Source organism: Phyllostomus discolor, chromosome 2 (genome assembly GCF_004126475.2).
Source record: "Phyllostomus discolor isolate MPI-MPIP mPhyDis1 chromosome 2, mPhyDis1.pri.v3, whole genome shotgun sequence".
NCBI classification, from domain to species: domain Eukaryota; kingdom Metazoa; phylum Chordata; class Mammalia; order Chiroptera; family Phyllostomidae; genus Phyllostomus; species Phyllostomus discolor.
The window spans coordinates 109,678,259-109,701,927 of record NC_040904.2 but is presented as its reverse complement, the minus strand read 5'-3'; the positions used below and the strand labels follow the sequence as shown (position 1 = coordinate 109,701,927).

The 23,669-nt window shown below is 43.2% G+C and overlaps 1 protein-coding gene across 2 annotated transcripts in view; it reads right to left on the bottom strand.

Moving 5' to 3' along the window:
- ATP8A2 (ATPase phospholipid transporting 8A2) overlaps positions 1-23,034 on the bottom strand; it is a 572,378-nt gene extending 549,344 nt beyond the window's left edge. The window contains exon 1 of one of the 2 annotated variants that reach the window (XM_036018338.1): positions 22,790-23,034. In XM_036018338.1, coding sequence (XP_035874231.1) covers positions 22,790-22,865 — 76 coding nt within the window. In that variant the 5' untranslated portion in view covers positions 22,866-23,034. The remainder of the gene's footprint in view (positions 1-22,789) is intronic. The other variant, XM_036018340.1, reaches the window with a different exon arrangement.
- Positions 23,035-23,669: the final 635 nt, after the last annotated feature.

Genomic DNA, 23,669 nt, shown 5'->3' with positions numbered 1-23,669 from the left:
CCACGGCAAACCAGCACAGAAGAAAGGAAGCTATTTTTGAAGGACAACTTTAAATCACTCCTGTCCTTGCACCCTCACACACAGGGTCCAGGGGCCAGGAAGTCTGCTGGTGGCTGATACCTGGCTCTCATATGCATGTTTGCTGCTTTGTTCCCCCTGAACCAGAGAGCATTTATCATTGTCACTCACAATCTGGCCTGAATTGTATTCATTGCTAAAGGAAGAACAGCTTGAAGCAGGAGAATAGCAATGAAAAAAAAATGGTTATTTTGGGAGAAAAAGCTTTTGGCTGCCACTTAAAAGGACACAAGAGCCTCTTTATTGCAGCCTGAGGAAGCGTTTACCAATGTTGCTGCTAGCCTCTTTTTCCTGACTCAATTTATAACTTGATAGACATAAGCATTTGCTATAGCAGGCCAGGCTGAAAATTTTTTGAGAAAATGTCACTTGTATTACAGCATCGTGCCACTCATCTGCAGATCCCATTTTTTAACATTTCTAGTAAAAAGAAAACTAATCTCTTTCATTTGTGTCATACGTAACCATTTTGAAGGACTTTTGCATATTTTTCCATTTTTTTCTCACTACTCTGCAATATTGAAGGGCAAGAATGTATTCAGATTTTACTAAGAGAAGATAAGGACCCTGTGTAGTTTCCCAGCAGGGCGGCACACTCACTGTATGCCTGATTCACCTTTGGATAAACCCAGAGTGCTTGGGGACTTGATAATAAGGAGAAAGAAACATTAAACAATAAAAACTACCCATTATTGAACTGGGCAGTCACAGAACTGACATGTATTCAGGGTTGACATGCATTGTATGTCCTTGCTGTTGCTGAAATACTGAAATACTTCTGTACCAATTGGTAAAACGCCACTGTCCCAAGCCCCTAAGTGGCCCTTCCATGGACTGGCCTCCTCAGACCCCCTCCCAGGACCCCCAGGGCCTTCCCATGACCTAGTGACTACAAGGTCAGTGCCTGCCAAAGCACAGGAGGCCCCAGGCACCTTGTGCATCTTCAGGACAGGAATCTGTGCCAGCTGCTGTCTGGGGTTGGCTGTCTGCGGCTGGCCAGCGCGGTTGTCAGCCCTCTGTGGGACACTGAACAGAACCGTGATGGATGTTCATTATGATAATCCCATGTTATCAAGGGAGGGTTTGATGGTATTCAGAATTCTCTGTTTCAAAAAGTAAAGAAATACAGAATTCATTTTAGAAAGTGTTTTCTTAACATGATTTAAAGAAACAGAGTTCTGGCATTTGGAGAGATAAGCTTGAGTTATCTGGATAAGTCATTTATGTGGAACACTCTGTTCCTCAGAAATACCAAGAAATCAGTGGCCATCTTATACACCAGTGAGTCTCCAACTGTGCTCACAGACCAGCAGCAGCAGCATCACCTGGGAAGTTGTTAGAAATACAAAACCTTAGCCCCACCCCAGACCTACTGAATCTGACACTCTGAGGGCGGGGCCCAGCCATATCCATTGTAACAAACTTCCCAGGGCCTCTGGCGCTTGCCTCAGTCTGAGAACCTCTGCTCCGCACCAGGGGCCCCAGGGTGAGGGAAAGGAGGTTGGTTAAACATGCAGATTCGATAGCCCTGTCCTGTCTCCCTGATTGTGCCTTAGCCAGTCTACAGATTGGCATGTGGTGATGACTGATGTAAACTGCAGCAAAATTTTCACGCAGAGGTAAAGATTAACAATATAATAATATTTTATTATATAAATCTACACAAATGGACAATTCTGGGGCTTATAATATCTGTCCTCTGTCTTATTTCTTTTCACATTCATTACTTCAGTTAAATAAAGACTCTTTATAATAGCATTACTTTCTCTCGTGAGTTTTCTTGATCATTCCCGCCCCAGTCAGAATGACACTCTTGTATTGATCACATCTCAACCTCACCCATATCTTTTAATAAAATGTATCACATTGTATGAAAATAACCCTAAAGATCTTCCTTTTCTCCTGAGTTCTTCAAGAACAGGAACCAAGTTACAATCAAACTTGTACTTCCAGGACTTTTAGCTCACGGCCTTCGGTCAACAATGTTTATTGAGTAGCTACTGAATGCCAAGCATGACGGACACAATGATGATTGTCACCTACAGTGGTGACAATCAGATAATCCCATACATGGAAGAATAATACTAGTTATACAGGAAAATTCCAAGAGGTTATAAAAAAGATTCCCAATTGTTATCCACTAACTGTTTTGTGTCCCCGCTCCAATATTCATATCTGGAAGCCTTGCTTGGCCCCCCATGTGATGGTGTTTGGGAGCCTTTGGGAGGTGATTCAGTTTAGATGAGGCCATGAGGGTGGGACCCTGGTGATGGGATTAGTGTCCTTACAAGAAAAACACCAGAGCTCTCTCTCTCCCCCTCTTGAGGACACAGAGAGAAGACCACTCTCTGCAAGCCAGCAGGTGGGCTCTCCCTGGGTAACCAAATCAATCAGTATCTTTTTTTTTTATCCTCACCCAAGGACATGTTTTCTAAACATCGATTTTAGAGAAAGAGGGAGAGAGACATCGATGTGAGACACATCAATCGGTTGCCTCCTGTACACATCCCAACTGGGGACCAAACCCTCAACCTTTCGGTGCATGGGATGATGCTCCAGCCAACTGAGCCACCTAGCAAGTGCCAAGTCAATCAGTATCTTGATCTTGGACTTCACAGCCTCCAGAACTATGAGAAATAAATGTTTTATCTACATAGTCTATGGAATTTTGTCACAGCAACCCAAGCTGAATGATGAACACCAGTAAAGACAGAAACTGACTCCCAGAAGTGGGACACTGAAAGTTGTCAGTCCTAAGATGGGGACTGTGAGCTGAGCTGAGGTGGATGAGGAGCTGTGGGGACCCCCACACATGCCCAATTAGGAAATTGCAATCATCACTCCATGACAGCAAAGCAAGCAGGTTGAAGGGTGCCTGTACATCCCAGGATTTCAAGAGCATACTTATAGAGGCTGTTGCTTTAGGAGCTAATTAAAAAAAAAAAAAGACCAGGATGTTCTTTGGCAATAAAGTCTTCTAGTGGACTACAGTAAGGTCCTATAAGAAATGCATACTCTTTCCCTGGTGAAAGCTGGTGTAGCTCAGTGGATTGAGAGCCAGCCTGTGAACCAAAGGGCTGCCGGTTCAATTCCCAGTCAGGGCACATGCCTGGGTTGCAGGTCAGGTCACCAGTAGGGGGCACATGAGAGGCAACCACACATCGATGTTTCTCTCCCTCTCTTTCTCCCTCCCTTCCCCCCTCTCTAAAAATAAATAAATAAAATCTTTAAAAACAAAAAAGAAATACATACTCTTTTTGCTAAATGATGAATAAATAGAATAAGTAAATAGTAAATAGATGATGAAAGGCTGGATGAATAAGTAATAAAGGAATGGAGAAATGGATAGGTGGGCAAAGAATGGACAGAATAATAGGAATCCAGGGTAGGGAGAAATTGTTCTGTTGGAGTATAAAGTGGGGACAAAGGCTGGAGTTGGATTTATCAATAGTAAAAATGTAGATTAATCCTCACACTCAGGAATCTTTCTCTCTGATTTACTGTTTCTTTCCAAAGTCAGACTATATCTGAGAAACTCATTCTCTTCATCTCTTTACCTCCAAATTGCCCAGTCCTCTCCCCACCATCACTGCCTCCATCTAAAGCTACACATCCTTCAAAATCTAACTCAAGGCACAGTACATGGATTAAAAAAATGTGGCCCATCTATAAAATAAAATACTTATTAGCAGTACAAAGAAATGAAACTATAGACATGAATGACCCTCAAGAGCAGGAAGGGAAAGAAGCCACACACAAAAGATGATCCATATGATTCCATTTGTTTGACATTCTGGGAAAGGCAAAAGTTTTGGGTCAGAAATCACATCAGTGGTTGTCAGGAGCTGGGAGAGGTGGGAGAGAATCAGCTACCAAATGACACAGAGAACTTTTGGAGTCATGAATAATCCTCTGACTTGATTATATGAAACTGCACACATTTGTTAAAATCATCAAGCAATATTCTACATCTAAAAAGGGTGAATTTTGCTGTATGTAAATTATGCCTTAATAACCCTGACTTTTTAAATAGCCTATAGGGGAGAAATTTTTTTCTTCCACCTTTCTAGGTTCTTTGGCTGGTCAAAGGCAATGAGGCCCAAGGACTAGACAGGCATTTGAAGCTCATACACCATCCTGAGCTAAGGAATGGGATCGGCGCCTGGGGCTTACTTTGAAGGGGAGAAGGTCAATTCACAGGACATTAAGCAGAGCAGGTGTTTGATAATTAGATGTTTGTCCTGCTGTACAGATAGACCATTCAGATAAAAGGTTACCAACTTAAATTCTCCTCTTAAAAACCTACCATGACCAGTCTCTGCTTCATCATCCTTCTAACTCATTCACCAATTAACTATGCCTTGTGGGCACCCCTTCTATTATTGTCTTAAAATATTAGGAGTTTTATTTCCTTTTTACATGTCTAGGTCTTATGTCCCCAACCAGGTAATAAATCCTTGGAAACAGAAACTGTGTACTATTAAGCATCCTTTATCCACAACCCAGGTCATTTACTGGCTCATCAAACATGAGAAATGTCTAATAAACATCTACAGATCTGAGTAAAAACCAGCCAAGTGCAGGTATGTTGGGCACTGCTTCATTTCAACAGGCGGACAAATGCCTTTCTCCATTGATCACCAAATGCACTTTTTCTTTCCACGTCTCTGACTGTGTGCATCAGCCATTCACACATTTCACCCTCAGGCAGCTCTCTAGTGGGTTCACCACTGACAAAACATAAGACACAAGAGTTCTTAGTAAACCCAGGACAAGTTGAAGACCCTCAACAGGAAGCGCCTACACCGTGTGCTAATACCTCCTTTCCCAGTCTATAGTTCTATTTCCTTTGCTGATGACCACTGGCCTCATTATGTCGAGTGTTTTAGTATTTTAGAGAAAAAAATGTGACATAGGTAATTTATCAGACTCAACAAAATCACTTTCCTATTTTAACTTTACAAAATCTAACCATTTTTATTTCATTCTCCTTACATCTAAAGTGCTGGAATTTCTGATTTCCAAACTTGCCTATTTTCTTTTTCATTCTGCAATGTAAAGCTTTTTTTAATAAAAGTAAAGCTGACACACAATATTATATTAGTGTTAGGTGTACAACACAGTGATCTGACCTTTATAGACCTTACAAAGTGATCACCACGAGAAGTCTAGTAACCACCTGTCATTGTACAAAGTTACTGTGATGTCATTGACTGTATTCCCTATTCTGTACTTCATAACCTTGTGAGTTATTTATGTTTATAACTATAAGTTTGTACCTCTTAATCCCCTTCACCTCTTTACCCACCACCCAACCCTCTGGCAACTATCAGTTTGTTACTTATGAGCCTTTTGTTTTGTTTGTTCATTTAGTTTTTTAGATTCCATAGATAAGTGAAATAATATAATATTTGTCTTTCTCTGACTTATGTCACTTAGCATAACACCCTCTGGCTTTATCCATGTTGTCACAAAGAGAAAGATTTCATTCTTTTTCGTGGCTGAGTAATATTCCATTGTGTGCATATGTGTGTGTATCCACTCCTTCATCCATTCATCTACTGATGGACACCTAGTTTGCTTCCATATCTTGACTATTGTAGATCATGCTGTGGTAAACATAAGGATGCACGTATCTTTTTGAATTAGTGTTCTGTTGTCTTCAGATAAGCATCCACAGGTGGAATTACTGGTCCTTCTTTGTCTCTTACTATAGCCTTTGCCTTAAGTGAAAAAGAACAGTCCAAAACTAGAAATTGAAAAATATATGAAAGAAAACGAATCTCACTAGTAAAGGCAAACATGCAGTAAAGGTAGTAAGCCAACCACTTATAAAGCTACTATGAAAACAATTAAAATGGCCATAAGTACATACCTATCAATAATTGCTTAATTTTTTAATGCAAACCATGAAGAATCTTTTACTTTTTATTGTTGTTCAAGTATAGTTGCCAGCATTTTCCCCCACACCACTCCCCCCAACCCCAGCCATCCCCACCTCTCTCCTCTGATTCCATCCTCCCCCATCAATAATTACTTTAAATGTAAGTGCACTAAGTGCTCCATTCAAAAGACACAGGGTGGCAGAATGGATTTAAAAAAAGAAAAACAAGACCCTTATATCTGCTGCCTACATAAGACTCACTTCAGATCAAAAGAAACACAAAGACCAAGAGTAAAGGGGTAGAAAAGATGTTTCATGAAAGTGGAAACAAACAAAGGAGCTAGGATAACAATACTTACACCAGACAAAACAGACTTTAAAACAAACACCCATTTTAATTTCCGAAAATAAAACAATGGCCATTTCCCTCCCAGGATTTCCTCAAATTTCAGTATGTGCCACTATCTTAAATTACTTGTCTCATCAATTACTTTTAAAAGAAAATATTTGTTAGAAAGAAAAAGACTAACCTTTGTTAGTCTCTGGCAGGGGCAGGCCATGTGTCCCATGCTGACGGATCCCCTGCAGCCACAGAAGTTGTTCTCACGCTATGGGAGTTTGCCCCTACCCTTCAATCTGTTTCCTCTTGGACTTCTCTTAGCTTCCTTGGAGAACCTATTTTCCATCACACTGGTGGAGACATCATGTTCTGTGGGCACACTTTCACACACACTTTCCCTTCCACCCTCACCACCCTGTAGGTGCTCCTGTGCCCAGGCCACTTCTCCCCAGAGGAGTCCCCCTGACCAGGGGTACCAGAGTGACCTTGACTTGCCCTCCAAGTTTCCCACCTTCTCATTGGGGCAGGATACTTCCTGCCTGCCTGCCTTCCTCCCTTTCTTCCTTCCTTTCCTAACACTGACATTAAACAAGAAAATTAAGACAACAATGTCTCCACTAGAACAACCTTGACCCCCAAAATATTTGAAAATATTAAGAGAAAAAGTTTAATTAATATATAGAAATCTTTACATTACATTTAATATATAGAAATATTTTCAGGTTAAAGAAAAGGAACACTTAGCTTAAATTTTTCTCATTTATAGAAACTCTTGTAATTACAAAATTATCATTAGAATTTTAGGAAGTTAGAACTCTGAATAATGTTTTAGTTACTTCGATATTTTTCCTGTTCTTCTTGTGGTGCCCCAGAGAAAGTTGGTGAAAGGGTTTGTTATTTATACTCATTTTATTTTTTAATATTTTTATCCTCATCTGAAGACATGCCTATTGACTTTAGAGAGAGGGAAAGGAAGGGAGAGAGAAACATCGATCGGTTGTCTCCCATATACACCCCAACCAGGGACTGAACCCACAACCTGACTGCCCCAGGAATCAAACCCGCCGACCTTTTGGTTGGGATGATGCTCCAACCAACTGAGCCACACTGTCCAGGGTATTTTAGCGAGTAGAGAAGGACTCAAAACCGCAAGGCTGTGCATGCCCACCAATGCGAAACACAGGCCCTAGGCGGTGAACACCAGGGCACCGCCCAACACCCCTCTCTCCACCTGCTCAGGGCTTCACTCTCCCAAAGTGGAAAGGTGCTAAAGCTCACCTGGGTCATGACTAAGACTTGCAGAAGCAAGTGCTTAGAAACGAATATGTATAAACAAAAAAGGAAAAAGAAAATTTTAAGACATGGAAACATGTCTATTGAGACCCTGCTACTCAGACCTGTTTGCACTATTCTAATTCCTGTTAAAACAGTTTGAGGCTCATGACCACTCACCACTGCCCTAAGAAATCCTCAACAGCTTTCTAAGCAGAACAGCCTCAGCAAGGTTTTCTCTGTTTATTTAGTGTCTGTCTTTAGCGTCCAACCATGGAACGAGCTGCTTTCTTTACTTTCAATGCAAATGGAATAGGAGAATTTTCCCCTAAGGGTGCAAAGAGGGAGTGACTGAATCCTGTATTCACAGGATCAGCTGAGGAGTCAGAAGGTGCTGAAAGATGTGCTGAGTAGGGGAAATCAAGGTAGAAAAAGAAGAGACACGGTTAAATTGTTTCCGAATCTGATGTTTATTATGTGGTTCCATCTTTCATGCTAGTATGAGAGAAAATGACAGTTTTTATTATAATTTAAATATTTTATTGCTATTCTATTACAGTTATTCCAATTTTTCCCTATTTTTCCCCTGCACCCAGCCCTTCCCCCACTCCCACAGGCAATCCCCACACTGTTGTCCATGTCCATGGGTCATTCATGTATGTTCTTTGACCCCTTCACCTTCTTTCAACCAGTCCCCCCCCTCCATTTGGATTCCAACAGGAAAACATTGTCCCCATTAATGGTCAAACTACCTCTTGGCTTAGCATATTTTGGTTAAAAAGTGCAAGTCTGCTTGCCCTGTAGCCCCTCCAATGAGCAGGGTCGGGCAGGAAGGCTGGGTAACCGCGCTCTGCATAATCACTGTATTCCTCCAAGTTTCCCAAAGCACTGTAACTAGGCAGAAAATGGTTTTGGTTCACAGGAAGAGGCAAATTCTCTCATGCATTTGCTAATGTGTGCAGAATTTTGTAACGCTCTTTAAAAATTAAGCCTACTGCAATTGTCATTTGACTTTTCCAAGACATTTATATGCATATAGTTAGAGTTCATACTACATGGAGAGAATTTAACAATCTAGCTATAGACAAAATAAAAAGGAGGAGAGTCAGGTCCTTGTATATTGTTCTTGAAATAATTATAATATATTAATGTCATTGTTTTAATTGTTAATTTTACAACATTTCTTTAGTAACCCTAAGTTTCAGGTAGTATTAAGTGTCTCATATAGTATGTTATCTGTTTTAGGACTCTCAATAATCAGTGAGGTAGGTAGTATTACCACCCACATTTTACAGATGAGGAGAGCGGAGCTGAAAGATTCTCCCAGGACAGCCAGCTAGGAGGTGCCAGGGTCAAAACTCAAACACAGGCCTGACTGCAGTCATCTGGGCTATGCCCTGACTGAACACAGCACTGCAGTCAGCCTCAACTACAGCACAAATCAAATGATAACAGAGTACGGACTCTGGCTGGCTTCCCCTCCTCAACCAGCATGGATGCATTCAAGGCAAGGAAGGAAAGAGTAGGACAAACAACTCACAACATGGCTAACATGGTCCACTACAATGCCTCAGGAGGGTTACACCACAAGAGCTGTTTGCGTGGAAGGAATGAAGAGCAGTCCAGCTCCAAAGACCAGCCATCAAATGGGCACCTGTCAGCATCCACCCTCCCTGTACTCCCCGAAGACAGTATGCACACTCCCTGAAGCTTTGCTTGGCCCCCTCCAGGGACTCTCAACTGAAAAAAAAAATGAATTTTAGAGTAACAAAGTACCAGGAATGAGAAAGCAAACAGAGCTCACACTCAAACAAAAAAAAGTGATCAGAAAAAGACTTTGAAATAAGTCTCCTTCAGGAAATGAGTTAGTATTCAATACATGAAGCAATGCTAGACTATAATGAAAAAAAAATCAGCTAGACACCTTGGAAATAGAACATGTAATTGTTGAAATAAAGAGTCAATAGATACTAAAAACTAAGAAGAAGAAAAACAAAAGAAGAGAAAACCAAAGCTGAAGAGTTGCTTACTGAACTGGAAGATGACACCAAGCAATTCTCCTAAACTGGAACATAAGGAGATGAAAGTATAGATAGAATTCAGACACCCAGGTCAGAGACAGAGGAGCCAACAGCAGACTAATTGCAGGTGTGGGCAAGAAGAGGAAGAGAATAGGGAGGCAATATTTGGCAATGTAAGATATGAGAATATCCCCCGAGAAAGACACAGTTGTCAGATTGAAAGGGACTTCCAGTGCTGAGCTTTTAACTAATGGGGGGAAAATATTTTGACTATCATATTGAAATTTGAGAACATCATTTAAAATGAATCAAAAAGAAAAACAGCTTAGCTGCAAAGGAATCAGAGTGACAGTGATTCTTATTGGCAAATCCATGTACAGGAAAATAATGAAGTAGAACCCTTAAAGTGCTGAAGAAAAAGAATTTGGAGTCTAAAACTCCGTATTCAGCAAAACTATTGCTTAATTGTGAGGGTGACATAAAAGCATTTTGGGGGACACAGAGAATCAGTTTACTACTCACAGATGGCCACTGAGAGATCCTAGGGTATCTAAGTCAACAAGAAATTAGTAATTGCCTGTTAACTATTTTCTGGAACCAAATCAGGTGATGTCAAAGAAGGGAGTGGAGGAGGGAGAAAAACTGTGCCAAGGTTTTTGTCTTCTTGGGAGGAGGAGCTCACTATGGAAAGGAAAAGGATACACATACACAATAATTCTAGCCATTGTTAGGGGAAAAATAAGTAAATATGTGTATTCATAACTTATAGTACTCTCTAGAAGAAAAAGTTTGCATGTACAAATTTCAAAAAGCGAAGGAAAAATACTATCAAAGAAAACTTGAAACACCTAAAGCATAATCCAATTTGGATTTTGTTAAATTAAAAACTTGTGCTCTTCAAAAGACAATTAGAAAACAAAAAGCCTCAGACTGGGAGAAAATATTGGCAAAACAGATACCTGACAAAGGACTTGTACCTAAAACATACAAAGAACTCTTAGAACTCAACAATAAGAAAACAAACAACTTGATTTACAAATGGGCAAAAGATCTGGATAGATGTTTTACAAAAGTAGTTATACAGATGTCAAATAAACACATGAGAAGATGCTCCACATCATGTAATTAGGTAATTGCAAATTAAAACAACAATGAAATACCACTGCACACTTAATAGGAAGGATGAAATCCAAAACACTGACAACACAAAATGCTGGTGAGGATGGGGAACAATGAGAACTCTCATTCACTGTTGGGAAATCAAAATGGTACATCCACTTTGGAAGACAGTTTGGCAGTTTCTTATGAAATTAAATAGGCTCTTAATATATGATCCAGAAATCATGCTCTCTGGTATTTACCCAAATGAGTTGAAAACTAATGTCCATAATGTCCACACAAAAACCTACACATGTCCCTGGCTGGTGTAGCTCAGTGGATTGAGCTCGGACTGTGAACCAAGGGGTCACTGGTTCTATTCCCAGTCAGGGCACAGGCCTGGGTTGCAGGCCAGGAACCCAGTGGGGGCATGTGAGAGGCAACCACACACTGATGTTTCTCTCCCTCTCTTTCTCCTTCTCTTTCTCCCTCCCTTACGATCTCTCTAAATAAATAAATAAAATCTTTTTTAAAAAAAACCTACACATGGATTTTTATAGAGGCTTTGTTCACAATTCTCAAAATTTGGATTCAACCAAAATTTCCTTCAGCAGGTTAATGAATAAATAAACTGTGGTATAACCAGACAATAGAACATTATTCAGGGATTTTTTTTAATGAGCTATCAATCCATAAAAAGATATGGAGGAATCTTAAGTGCATATCACTAAGCCAAAAAAAGCCAGTCTAAAAAGGCTACGTTCTGTATGATTCTAACCAAATGACATACTGGAAAAGGAAAAACCATGCAGACAGTAAAAAGATCAGGGGCTGAGGTGAGAGGGAATGAATAGACAGAACACACAGGGTTTTTAGGGCAGTAAAAATACCCTGTATGATACTGTAATGGTAGATGCACATCATTATCCATTTATCACAGTGCAACACTCTACTGCTGACTTTACAATGTGATACTACAGCACTGAATTCAGAGTTAACATAGACATCTTCACATCTAAGGCATCACTTTGGCATAATATTGCTGGCATTGCCCTGGTATGTCTTGTCAACATATCATCACACATAAAACAGTCCAGATAATAGACTTAGAATTATGGAATATGTCTCCTAACCTGGGCACTTTAGTCACACTCTACGGCTGTGCTCATAACGCCAGACCCTCCCCTGAAATACATCACAGACTACGGACAACACAGCTCTGCATTACATGACTCACAGACTGAGAGTCAAATCATATCCCTAAGCACAGTAACCACAAAAGGTATCAGACCACTAGCCACAACACAAGTATCATCTTGGTTACCAACATCGTATTTATCATCACAGCCCACAATTTCATCAGTGTACTTTAAGAGAAATTCCTAAAAACTCAGTGTCATGAACAATCTAAAAAGTCTAGCTTCACCCCCTGGTAATCAAACCTACTGTATTTTTCAGACCATAAGACACACCTAGGTTTTAGAGAAGGAAAATAGGAAAAAAAATTTTGAAGCAAAAAATGTGGCAAAATATTTACTAACATAAATAACATAATATTTCACCAATGTAAACATAAAGCTACACTCGGACTATAAGACACACACCCCCAAATTTAGGGGGAAAGGTTCATCTTATAGTCCGAAAAATACGGTACTCTGTCTTCTCACCAAGACTCAGCAGCACTAGCAGCCTGATGGGATAGAAACACTGCCTCCTTGGATTGTTTTCTTTTGCATTTACTTCCTCTGTTTTTCTGGGACACATATTTGAAAAAGTGATGCACTGTAGAGAAAATATACAGTAAGAGGGGACCATTTTTAAAATGTGTTACTTTAAAAAATGTCAACTCCAATTATTGACTGGCCTCCCGGGAGAGGACAGTGCCGCTAAGATGCCCACTGGCTGTAAAGGAGGCGGTTCTGTGGGCCGTCAGGTTTGCCAGCTGCTCCCTCAGACTGTGCAGCACGTGGTTAAAACTTCATATAATCATAAATTGCAACAGCATCATATTTGAAGATCCTGCATGCAAATACTGACCGATACTATCTGGAAACAGCCAAAAAAACTCAAGCAACTAGATTTTATTAGAGAGTAAGTTCAAAGAAATCTAAGTGCCAAGTACCAAGACCCAGTTCATTTTCAAAAATCATTTTAGGTGGATAGGTTAGATTGTGCCCAAGGGAGATTTTCACCCAGTGTAAGAGGAAGACAAGATAACCCTGAAAGAACACAGGCAGAGTCTACAGACCTGGCTCTCCTCTCTGTCTCTGGACACCGGGCCAGTCCTGGAACTGACCTTTCCCACCCGTGGTTTCCTCACCTAGAAATGAGGGTGTCGGACTGCCAGATAATTTGTTTCTGAAAGTCTGTAATTCCATGAAGAGTTAATCAAAAATGTTTGCACACGATGATCTATAATAGTGTTGTCCAATACAAATATAATGCAAGCCACATACACAGCTTTTCTGGTAGCCACACTAAAAAAGTAAAAAAAAAAGCCCACAGAAAATAATTTTTAAATGTAGTTTATTTAACCTGATATAGCCAAGACATTATTTCAGTATGTACCAAGCACAAAACAGTATAACAGTATGAGATGTTTTACATTCCTTTTTGTAATAAGTCTTCAAAATCCAGTGTGTGTGCGACACACAGCGCAGCTCAATTCTCATTCACACATCACACAGGCAGCTAGTGGCCACCAAACTAGTCGGCACTGGTCCAGAAAGTCACCTTCAACTTCGATAATGTCAGACTCCAGAAAGGCATGCCTACTCTATGCAAAGTGTCGTGGGCTCTCTGAAGGACAGACACCAGACAAGTGAGATGGAAATAGCACCTTTACACTTGCCCCTCACCGGGAGGAGCTTCTACCTCATTCCCCTCATCCCTGGTTTCTATGTCTAGAGCTTGTTGATTCCAACTCAGCCGGTCTCTCCGCCCTCCTTATGTCTCAGCAGGAATACTGTAACAGCCCCAACTGTGCACTCATTTGCAATCTTCACTTGTCTTCACTGTTGACATGCGGAACAATTTATTCTCAGTTGCAGTGACTTCTCAATCACGTACTTACACTGGGGTCTTCCCTTCCAGAAAATTTGCATGAACCCTAACACCAGAAAAATCAGAGAGTAGAAGAATGAGATAGAGCTAAATAAATGTATTTCCAAGTATCTGGAAGAGTCAACCTGAACATGAACTTCGAGTGGACCCAGAAAGTCCATTTCCATTATCCTTGTCAGCCCCAGTGAACAGCACTGGTAATTGGGGAAAGGGATGTGGTGGAGGGAGGGCAAGGAATACAACAGAAACAGCACTCAGGTTACACTCTGAGCGACCCAGGTAGGGTAGTGGCAGCTGGTCAGTGAGTCCTGAGGTTCCAGGGGATAGACAGAACACTTAGTCTGCCAGCCACTGTAACTCTATGGGAGCTCAAAAAGAAAAATTCTGTAGTTTTAAAACCAAAGCTGTGTTTCCTCAGTGCATTAGAATAAAGAAAAGAAAATAGAAAAGTGTCTTAAATATGGATAATCTTCATGTGGCTAAAAATGGCTGATAAGAGGCCTGATCCTGTGGCACACTGACCTGAACATATCATCAGCCAGCACACTGTTTCTCCCTCTGAACGTGAATGAACTTCTCCATGATAAGATGCCACTGAAGGCCTGGGCGTAAAGCAGCCATCTTTGAACTTAGTGTCCGGACTGAGATTCCAAACGTCAGAACAGAGAACTACTTACTCCATAGTAGTTTGCTTACCCTAGTTTCCCAGAGGATTAGTCTCAGTAATGTGCTTAAAATATTGACAGTAATCCTGGGATCTCAGCACTGCTTTCGGCTAACACAGCATCTCCAGAGATAGGAAAGGGAAAAGGAGAGCTGAACACCTCACTAAAAAGTGCGAAATGTGGCATTTGCTTTAATTTGGCATACGATTACAAAAGAGTGGAAAACTTCCTTGCAAACGTAAAATCTCTAAATCGAAATTAACTAGGATTAGATTATGTTTTAGAACGAAATCTGAGAATACCTCAGATTCTGGAATTTATAGAGAGGCAGCGAGCCAGGTAAGATGTGAACCTTCGGAGCAAGAAACTTATACCCGTAAACAATATGTAGGTGTGTGTGGGCATAACACACATGCTCACACATCTATGGTAACGTGTCGGCCCAGTGAGCCTTCTGTCATCACTGCTGATGAATAAAGTGTCATTCGTGCACGCTCATGCACACATTCGTGCAGGCAGACCCAGGTAGCCGTGCAGGTGTGACTGTGTCCTTTTGTGCGGTCAGGGTATGCTGCCCGTGCTACGGGCCGTCCCCACTTCAGCACGGCTCTGTCTGGGCAAGGGCCCTGTCCAAGGTCCTGTTTCCGCGTTTGCCCTTGATGATGATAAGGACAAACTCCCCAGGCATGGCTATGAGATCACTTTTATTTTTAGCTTTTCTTAATGGTTGTTAACATTTGCTCTGGGCACTTTAACAGGCCTAAATGGACGTAAATAACCTCCTGTATCCAGGGCAGTATTGAGCAGAGGTGTTATATTTAGTACATGTAAAGATCCAAGGAGAGAAGGTAGACAGCCATCTTCAAAGAAGCTCTATAGACATCCTCCCATTAATGTTTAAGAACTTTTCAGACAATAATTTTAATGTATTTGTCTAACTGGCACCTTTCTATGCTCAGGGTTTGAGATAACACATCCGCTGGAAAAGCAAAATCAATTATTAAATAACTGAAGCCATCAACTGAGGTGTTTATTGGCCACTGTCAGGTAGAAAATGGCCTTCAAGTCAAGACTGCTTTTAACAGAAGGTGATAACCTTCAGAGATTTTAGAGGATGAACACTCTCTCTATAACCAGAGTGCCTGCTGGACAATCACATACCTGGATAGTGACGCTAAAAGAACACTTACATTTGCAGTAATGACTGTATGTAGTCATCTCCTAGGTCAACCTCCACTGTGATATTTATAGGGAGAAATGATGACAAGTGAAGTTTTTGCCAAGTCTGCTCTTATGAAGAATAATTATCTAGGTGGAGGAGTTGACCTTGGTTGATGGCAGGCAGCATGAGAAATATCTGTCATATTGACAGTTGAAACTTGATTACATCATTAAGTTCTATTGATGTATTAAATAATTAATGCATGCACTTATTACTACTCACTAATCACAACAACCCCACAAAGTACAAAATTCATTTTCAACCTCATCTGTAACAGAAGGAAACTTTTCAATGTCATACAGGTAGTAAATGACAGTGTCAAAATTTGAATCCAATTCTCCCTAACCCTAAAGCCTAGTGTTTTGATCCCTATATATACAACTACCTCAAAGAAACTTCCAAACTTAACCTAGACCATTAGACCAAGTCCAAGAATAACCCAGGACACAACTCAGGCAAATCTTTATTCATTGAGTACCCAGAGGATAGATAGTACAGAAAATGGAAGAGAAATTAGGCCCAGTTCTTCTACTTCTTCTTTTTTTAATTCTTGGAGGTTGGGGAAGAGAAGGAGAAAGAGAGGGAGAGAAACATCAATGTGAGAGAGAAACTTTGATCCATTTCCCACTGTACATGCCCCAACCAGGAACCAGGCCCACAACACAGGCATGTGCCCTGACCAGAATCAAACCCAAAACCTTTCACTGTGCAGGAAAATGCTCAACCAACTGAGCCACACTGGTCAGAGTTCTTTATTTATTTCCTTTGAGGAACAGAAAAAAAAAGAATGAATGAACTGTTCTATTCAGCTTAAGTCTGATTATTGAGTTAGGTCAACTGGAGATGGCAGAAAGCACAGTGGCTTTGGGAATTAGCTGATCCTGCCGGAAGTTAACCAGCAAGCCAGGGACGTTTCTAAATCATTTTTCTCACCTGTGAAATGAGAGGATTCAACCATTTCTGAGGTCCATCCAGCCCTCACATTCTGACATTACAGCTCTTTGTATTTTCAGCTGCCCCAGTTCTCCTCATTCTCCCCTGGAAACATGGGACAGGTTGCTACTGAAAACTAAGTCCAAGCAGGAACCTTATGTAAACAAAATAAAACAAAAAATACCTATGATGACCAGGAGAGGGCAGAAGAAATGGAACAATGAGTGGGGGGTTTGGAGGAGGACTCTAGGAAGGTTCCTGGTTTGGTCTGTGCCACCGCTGCTTGCCTGCTCATCATTGCTAATCTTTCATCCTTTAGCCAAACCCATAAATTCAATAAGATAGGGACTGGAAGCTTCCGCCTGAGATACTACTGATGCCATAGTCCATAGAAAACAGCTCCCCCTTCCTCTCTGTCATCACCACTCACCCGCACGCCAGACACTGGCATGCATACTCATTGACCTCACTTCCCAACTCATGTGCATGCACCGTCCGTGAGTGTCAACACAGGGCAGGATAAGAGAGTTGACAGAACCCTTCCCACCTGCTGGAACCAACCACAAGACCATTGACGGCTCACCTGCCCTGCCCTCTATCTCTAGCACCAGGAGCAGTGCCTGGCACAGAGCAAGCACTCAATATGTATTTGTTAAAACCTACAACCCTATTTCTACCCTGTCTCCCTTACTACTAAAAGGCTCCACCTTGATCAGACTAGAATCTCCATAAAGGCAAGAGGACCCCCCCCCACACACACACACATTAGTCTTTGAATTCTCATCCCCTGGTAAAATGTCTGAGGCACACTGGCACAAAATATAGCTTTTGTTAGAACTGACACAAGTACAACTGAATATCCAGGTTAAGAGAGGACTCAAATGTATCTCTCAGGCAAAAAATAATAATCCGCCCTGGCTGGCGTAGCTCAGTGGATTGAGTGCGGGCTGCAAACCAAAGTGTCACAGGTTCGATTCCCAGCCAGGGTACATGCCTGGGTTGCAGGCCATGACCCCCAGCAACTGCACATTGATGTCTGTCTGTCTGTCTGTCTCTCTCTCTCTCTCCCTCCCTCCCTCCCTTCCCTCTCTAAAAAATAAATAAAATCTTTAAAAATAATAATAATAATCCCAGAATTATTTTAACTAAGTAGTATGCAGCTCAGCATATAATCTTGAGGCAGACTGTGATCATTGATCCTTCCATTACTAGTCTATAAAAAATTAGAAGCATCATTTTAAGGGAGTAAACCACTGTCCAAGTTCACCCTGCCCTAGACTCTACCAAGATATATCAAGCAGGAGGTGATGCGCCAAGCACTAAGCTTCTTAAACAGAGAGGTTCTGCTGTGTTGTAAAAATAGCTGGTGTACAGTGAAATTGTAATACTGTAACTCAAATGTCTTCAGTGGGAGTATATTGCATGGCAATTATTTTCTTTTGATAAAAAATCACTATGGTTTATGATTTTACTCATCTTTTTGAGATCATTTTAGATTCACATGAATTATAATAAATAATATTTTTTTATATTTTCCCCAGTTTCCCACAATGGTAACATCTTGCAAAACTGGTGTTGGGTAAGTCGAGATGCGGCACATTTCTGTTGCCACAAGGGTCCCTTTTACCAGGTTGCCCTTTTATCCATCCTACCTCCACACCCACCTTCACCCTTGGCAGCCACTGATCCGTTCTCCACTTCTATAATTTTGTCATTGAATGAATGATATAGAAATGGGATCAGACATCATGTCACCTTCTGGGACTGGGTGTTTTCACTCTGTGCAGTTAATTCCCTGGAGATCTATGCAAGCTGCTGGGTATCCCAGCAGTCGACTCCTTTGTCTTGCTGAGCAGTGTGGAGGTGCCACTGTTTGTTCAGTCATCCGGCCATTGAAGGACATCTGGTTTTTGATTATTACAATGAGAACTATGATGAATGTTGATGTCCAGGTTTCTGTGTGAATGTTTCCATTTCTTGGGAACAAATGCCCAAGAGTACAATTGCTGTGGTGATATTGCCACTTTGTGGCAGTATTCTAAATAGCCCCCATCTGTCAAAACCACCGTTTTCGTCTTCTGGAACTTGCAGCTTGTCATCAGCAAGGTCCCTTATATCCTCCACCTCTGGACTTCTGGTCTTCATTTCTGTGCCCTAATACTCTAGTAGTTGCATATGTAGATGTATAAGAAATTGCCAAACATTATTCCTGGGTGGCTGTACATTTTACATCCCCAGCAACAATGTGTAAGTGATCCAGCTTCTCTGTACCCCTGCCAGTGTTTGGTGATATCACCATTTTGTATTATAGCCATTCGGATAGCTATGCCATGATTCACTTTTAATGAACACAATGATCCAAAGATGAAAGGGAAAGACCCCCACAAATAGCCAGGAACCTTAAAGTGTTTTCCTAGCCCCTTGTGGCTATTTCAAGGTACACAGTAAATGGGCCTCTGCCCTAACTGAAGTACTGGGTAGAAATGGAAGAGTACTTTGTCACTGTAGTAGAGAACAGCTACCACACTCCAAGAGTAAACAGCATGCTCCGTGAAATTCCAGAAGCATTAGCTTCAGTGTTCTAAGCGCAAAGCAGGCACAGCACTTCTGGTCAAACTTTTAGTGACAGTACTAGCAAATATAATCAAATAAGAAAAAAGGCAAGAGTTATAACAATGATAAAGGAAGAAAAGGATATTTGCAGAAAAGATAATGAGATTGTCTACTACACTCCCAAAATTAGGAGAATCCATAAACTGTAAAGATTTATAAGTTAGTGCACCAGGTTGTTGGACCTAATCATCAGAAAACCAGTAACTTTCCTAGACACCAACAACAAACAATGAAAATGTAAGTTTTGAATAATCCCGTTCCTTATAGGAACATAAGTATCTTGGAATCAACCTTTTCAAATGCACAGAAACACATGGAAAAAATGACACTTAACCAAAAAACATAAGAGATATTAAATGATGGGAAATACCACATTTACAGTTAAGAAGACACAACATTTTTAAAATGTCTCCTTTCCCCAGATTAATCTATAAACCTGAAGCAGATTTAACAAAAATCCTAACAAGATTTTTTAGTTTTTGTTCTTTATTTTCAGAAAAGGCTCTTTTAAAAATGCATGTGAAAAGCAGCTCGTCCCAGCTGGCTTTGGGGCCCATGGCCTCCAGGACAAATGGACAAATGGTGGGCCCTGCAGTCAGGACAGCCTCAGTGCTGGCCCCTCCTTAGTGATGCAGGAAGTTCTACTTCCTGTCAAAAAAAAATACATATACAAGCGTAAGGGACCAAAAACAGCCAAGACACCTTTGCATGTTGGGTGAAGAAGCTGCCCGAAGCTTTGAGCAATCATTCTGTGGATGGCAAAGTCCCACTCCCGGCTCCTCTAGCAACTGAAAAGCAGAGGTTCCCAAGTTCAAGGCACTCCAGGGCCAGCCCAGCAGCATCCGACCCACCCTCCCCTCGCAACACTGACAGCCTCGCCACCTCTGTCTGCCTGTCTGCCTGCCAGGGTGGCCATCCAAACCGACCATACGAGGCCCTACACCCAGATTCACTGAGTTGCCCCAGGGAGCCCACACTACCCAGGTCCTCCCTCTTCTTCATACAGCATGTAAATATTCTAAATAGCCCCATCCCTTAAAACTGTCCTTTTTGTCTTCTGGAACTTGCAGCTTGTCATCAGTAAGATCCTCTATGTCCTCTACCTCCAGACTTCTGGCCTTCATTTCTCTGCCCTGATGGCTCTGTTTCCCATTGATCTCAGATCACTGTCCCTCCCGACCCCCTAAAACCTCTTGCTTTCACCTGCATGCCATCAACTGTATGACTGCAATGTTAGTCTTAAAACAAAACATCTCTGGAATTCATATCCTCCTCCAGAGACCACACAATTTGCTCTCCCCCTTTTCTACAAAATTTACTCAAAAGAATTTTTTGGACATGCTGTTCCTGTTACCTGTCCTCTTTGTCTGTCTGGAAACTGCTCTATAGACATTCATCCCAATGATGGTACAAAACAGCCCTTTTCAAGGTCACCGATGACGTCCACATTGCTAAGTCAAACCGTCGGTTCTCAGGCCTGGTCTTTCTTGAGCTCTCAGCAGCACTGGGCACAGCTGGACACTCCCCACTCCCTGCACATCTGCCCCCACACTGAAATACTGAGCATCTCTCTCGGGGTCTCCTCTGACCTTGCTGACCATCCGGTCAGCCCCATTACTGCTTCTCTAATCTCCCTGACCTTGAAATGTTGGAGTGCCCAGGACCCAGTCCAAGGACCCCTCTCTTTTCGGGCTGTCTACATAATTTGTAAAACCCAGTGCAGAATGAAAACGCTGGTCCCTTGTCTAAAATGTATCACGGCTTCCAATATAGTAGCAGCAGAGCATTAAAGCACATGTAGGCATTTTACATGAGCCAGGACCAGTGCAACTGCACGGTCACTCACCCATGGAGCCTTCTGCTGTGGACTTTTATTTTGTCTAGAACACTCCCTGAACTCTCCACCAGTGATTTTCAACCTTCTTCATCTCGTGGCACATATAAACTAATTACTAAAATTCTGCACCACACCAAAAAATATATATTTTGGCCAATCTGACAAAAATAAATAGGTGTAATTTTAATTCAGGTGGCTATTGTCGTTTTTTATTTAACAATCTTAAGGAAAAGAGGTCAGTGCCCCTGACTAAAAAGTCAGGTACTGCACATTTTTAAAATTCTTGCAGTACCCTAGTTGAAAATCGCTGCTCTAGGCTCATAAATCCAACTGTCTACTATCTCAACCTGGCCCTCGAGTGTATGCACTTCATGTGTTCAAAACCAAACACCTGACCTGCACCTTCCTCCCTCCGCAAAAAGGGAACACTGCTCTTTCTGCGTCTTTCCCAACCCAGCAAACGGCACATTCTCCCAGTTTCTCAGACCAAAACCCTCCATGTCGTCTTACATTCTCATCTTTTACTTAACTCTCCCATCCAAGTCATGAGCGAATGCTGTTGGCTCTACCTCCAGACATATGGAGGACGTGCACACTCCCCTCCCTCCCCCTGAGCATCGCCACGGGAACCATCTGGCACCCAGATTACTGCTGTCCCCTCCCACTGGGCTCAGCCCTTGCTCCCCACAGTTTAGTCTCAACCCATCGGCACCCCTTCCCCGCCCCCCCCCCGTGATCCTTCTACACTGGGGGTCCCCTCAAAATGAATTTGAAGGTGACCTTACATTACTAAAATTTAAGAAACACTGCTCTAAATTACCTGACAAGCTGTTTCCCTCTCAGCTTACCCAACTACAGAAAGGCAAGTCACTGGTTTTTATGCACCTGTTTTCTCAAAACAAGAAACGCAAAAATTTACAAGTGACCTCAGCTCCAAATCACAAATTCTGTACCTTGCTCACGTCAAACATCTACCTACAAACTTGTCGAGAGTCCTGAAATGGTAAGAAATCTTATTGTTTTTGAAGCTCCCCTTTGGTTTTTCTTTATCTAATGGTCTGGGGAACGCATCCTGTATCATAATCACAGAACATCCAACTCAATCAGCAAGACTTTGGTTTCTAAATATGTAAAAAATAAATAAGTTAACAAACAAACAAACAAAATCCAGGCGTGAGTGGTGGGGGACGCCGTCTGTAGCACCGGGTGGATTGGGCAGCCCAACACGCTGGCGCCCGCCAGCCACGGAACCTGTGCGGGGCCGGAGGTGGCCGCGCGCTGCCCGAGCGCGGGCCCTGGGCCCCGGGAGCGACAAACACTCGTGTGACCCTCCGGGCTCCGTTCGAGCTCTGCGGCAGACACCGCAACCGCAGCGGGAAAGGCGAACGTGTCTCCGCGCCCCCCGACTGTGCCCACTACCGTCGGGGAACGGCCGGGCGCCGCGGCCGCCGCGCGCAGCCGGCAAGGTCACCCCGCCCCCCGCGCCGCAGCACCGCCTCCGCGCGCTCGCGCACCGCACTAGGCGGGGACCCGGGTCCCCCAGTCGCTCTCCCCGCCCCCTTGGCGGCCGTCGGGCCGTCCGGACGTCTGGCTGTAGTGGCGCCCAGCCCCCCCAGGTGAGGGCGCGCCGAGCTCCGGCGGATCCGGTGGCCGCAGGACCCGGGGGACGGCGAGGCCGGAGGAGGGCGGGGCAGTGTCACCAAACTGCGCCCCGCGCCCGCCCACCCGACCCTTCCCCGCCCCGCGCGCGCGTGCTCTCTCACCCACGGACGAGCGGATCCTGGACCTTCGCGGCAAGGACATCTTAAGAGCTTTGTCCAGGCGGGAGCCGTTCAGCATCTCGCCCCACTCGGGGGTCGACGCAGCCCCCGGCGAGTGGCGGAGGCAGCGTGCTGGCTTGGGCGCAGGGCCGGCGGGCCGAGGGCCATGGGCGGGACGTGGCCGGCGTCCGTCTGCAGGCGCGGCCGGGCTGCAGAGGCGGCTGGGAGCGCGGGCGCCGGGAGCTGCGTGTCGGTGCGGCAGCGGCCGGCCAATGCGGCGGCGCCCGCGATCGCCTCGCTGCGGCCCCGGCGGCCCGGGATGCGGCGGTGGGGGAGGGGTCGGGTCTCCAGCGGGGAGCCGGCGGGCAGTGGACAGGGGCTGGGGAGAACCTGGGATGTTGTGCAGTACTAAGGGCTTTGGTGGCGGAGGAAGGTGATGGGGTGGGATTGTTGGGATGGGGGGAGGGTTGTATGAATAGGCGTCTTAGGGGCACTTGCAGGAAAAGAGATGGGCGTCCCTCGGGTTACCTTCTTCTGTCTGTGCCTCTCTGGTACCTGTTTTACCTACCTGTCAGTTGTCAATGGAGTGCAAGTGTCTCCTAGGAATAATAGTTCAGAACGCATAACTCTCCTTTTTCCAGTATCTTTTCTTCCATGTCAGTTTGGTGGGATCAGTGTATGTTCTTCACAGGGACATTATTTCTCAAATGTCTGAAGTATAGCCTGGAAAAGTGCCTGGGGTCTCCAGGACTCCTCCCACACAGCCCTGCCTGGAGCCTAACTAATGGCATGTTAAAGCTGTAAAAAAACCCTAGGGAGCACTTACCATACCATACCAGCACACTCACACCTTCTTCCATAGACAAAATCACTGAAAGGTGAG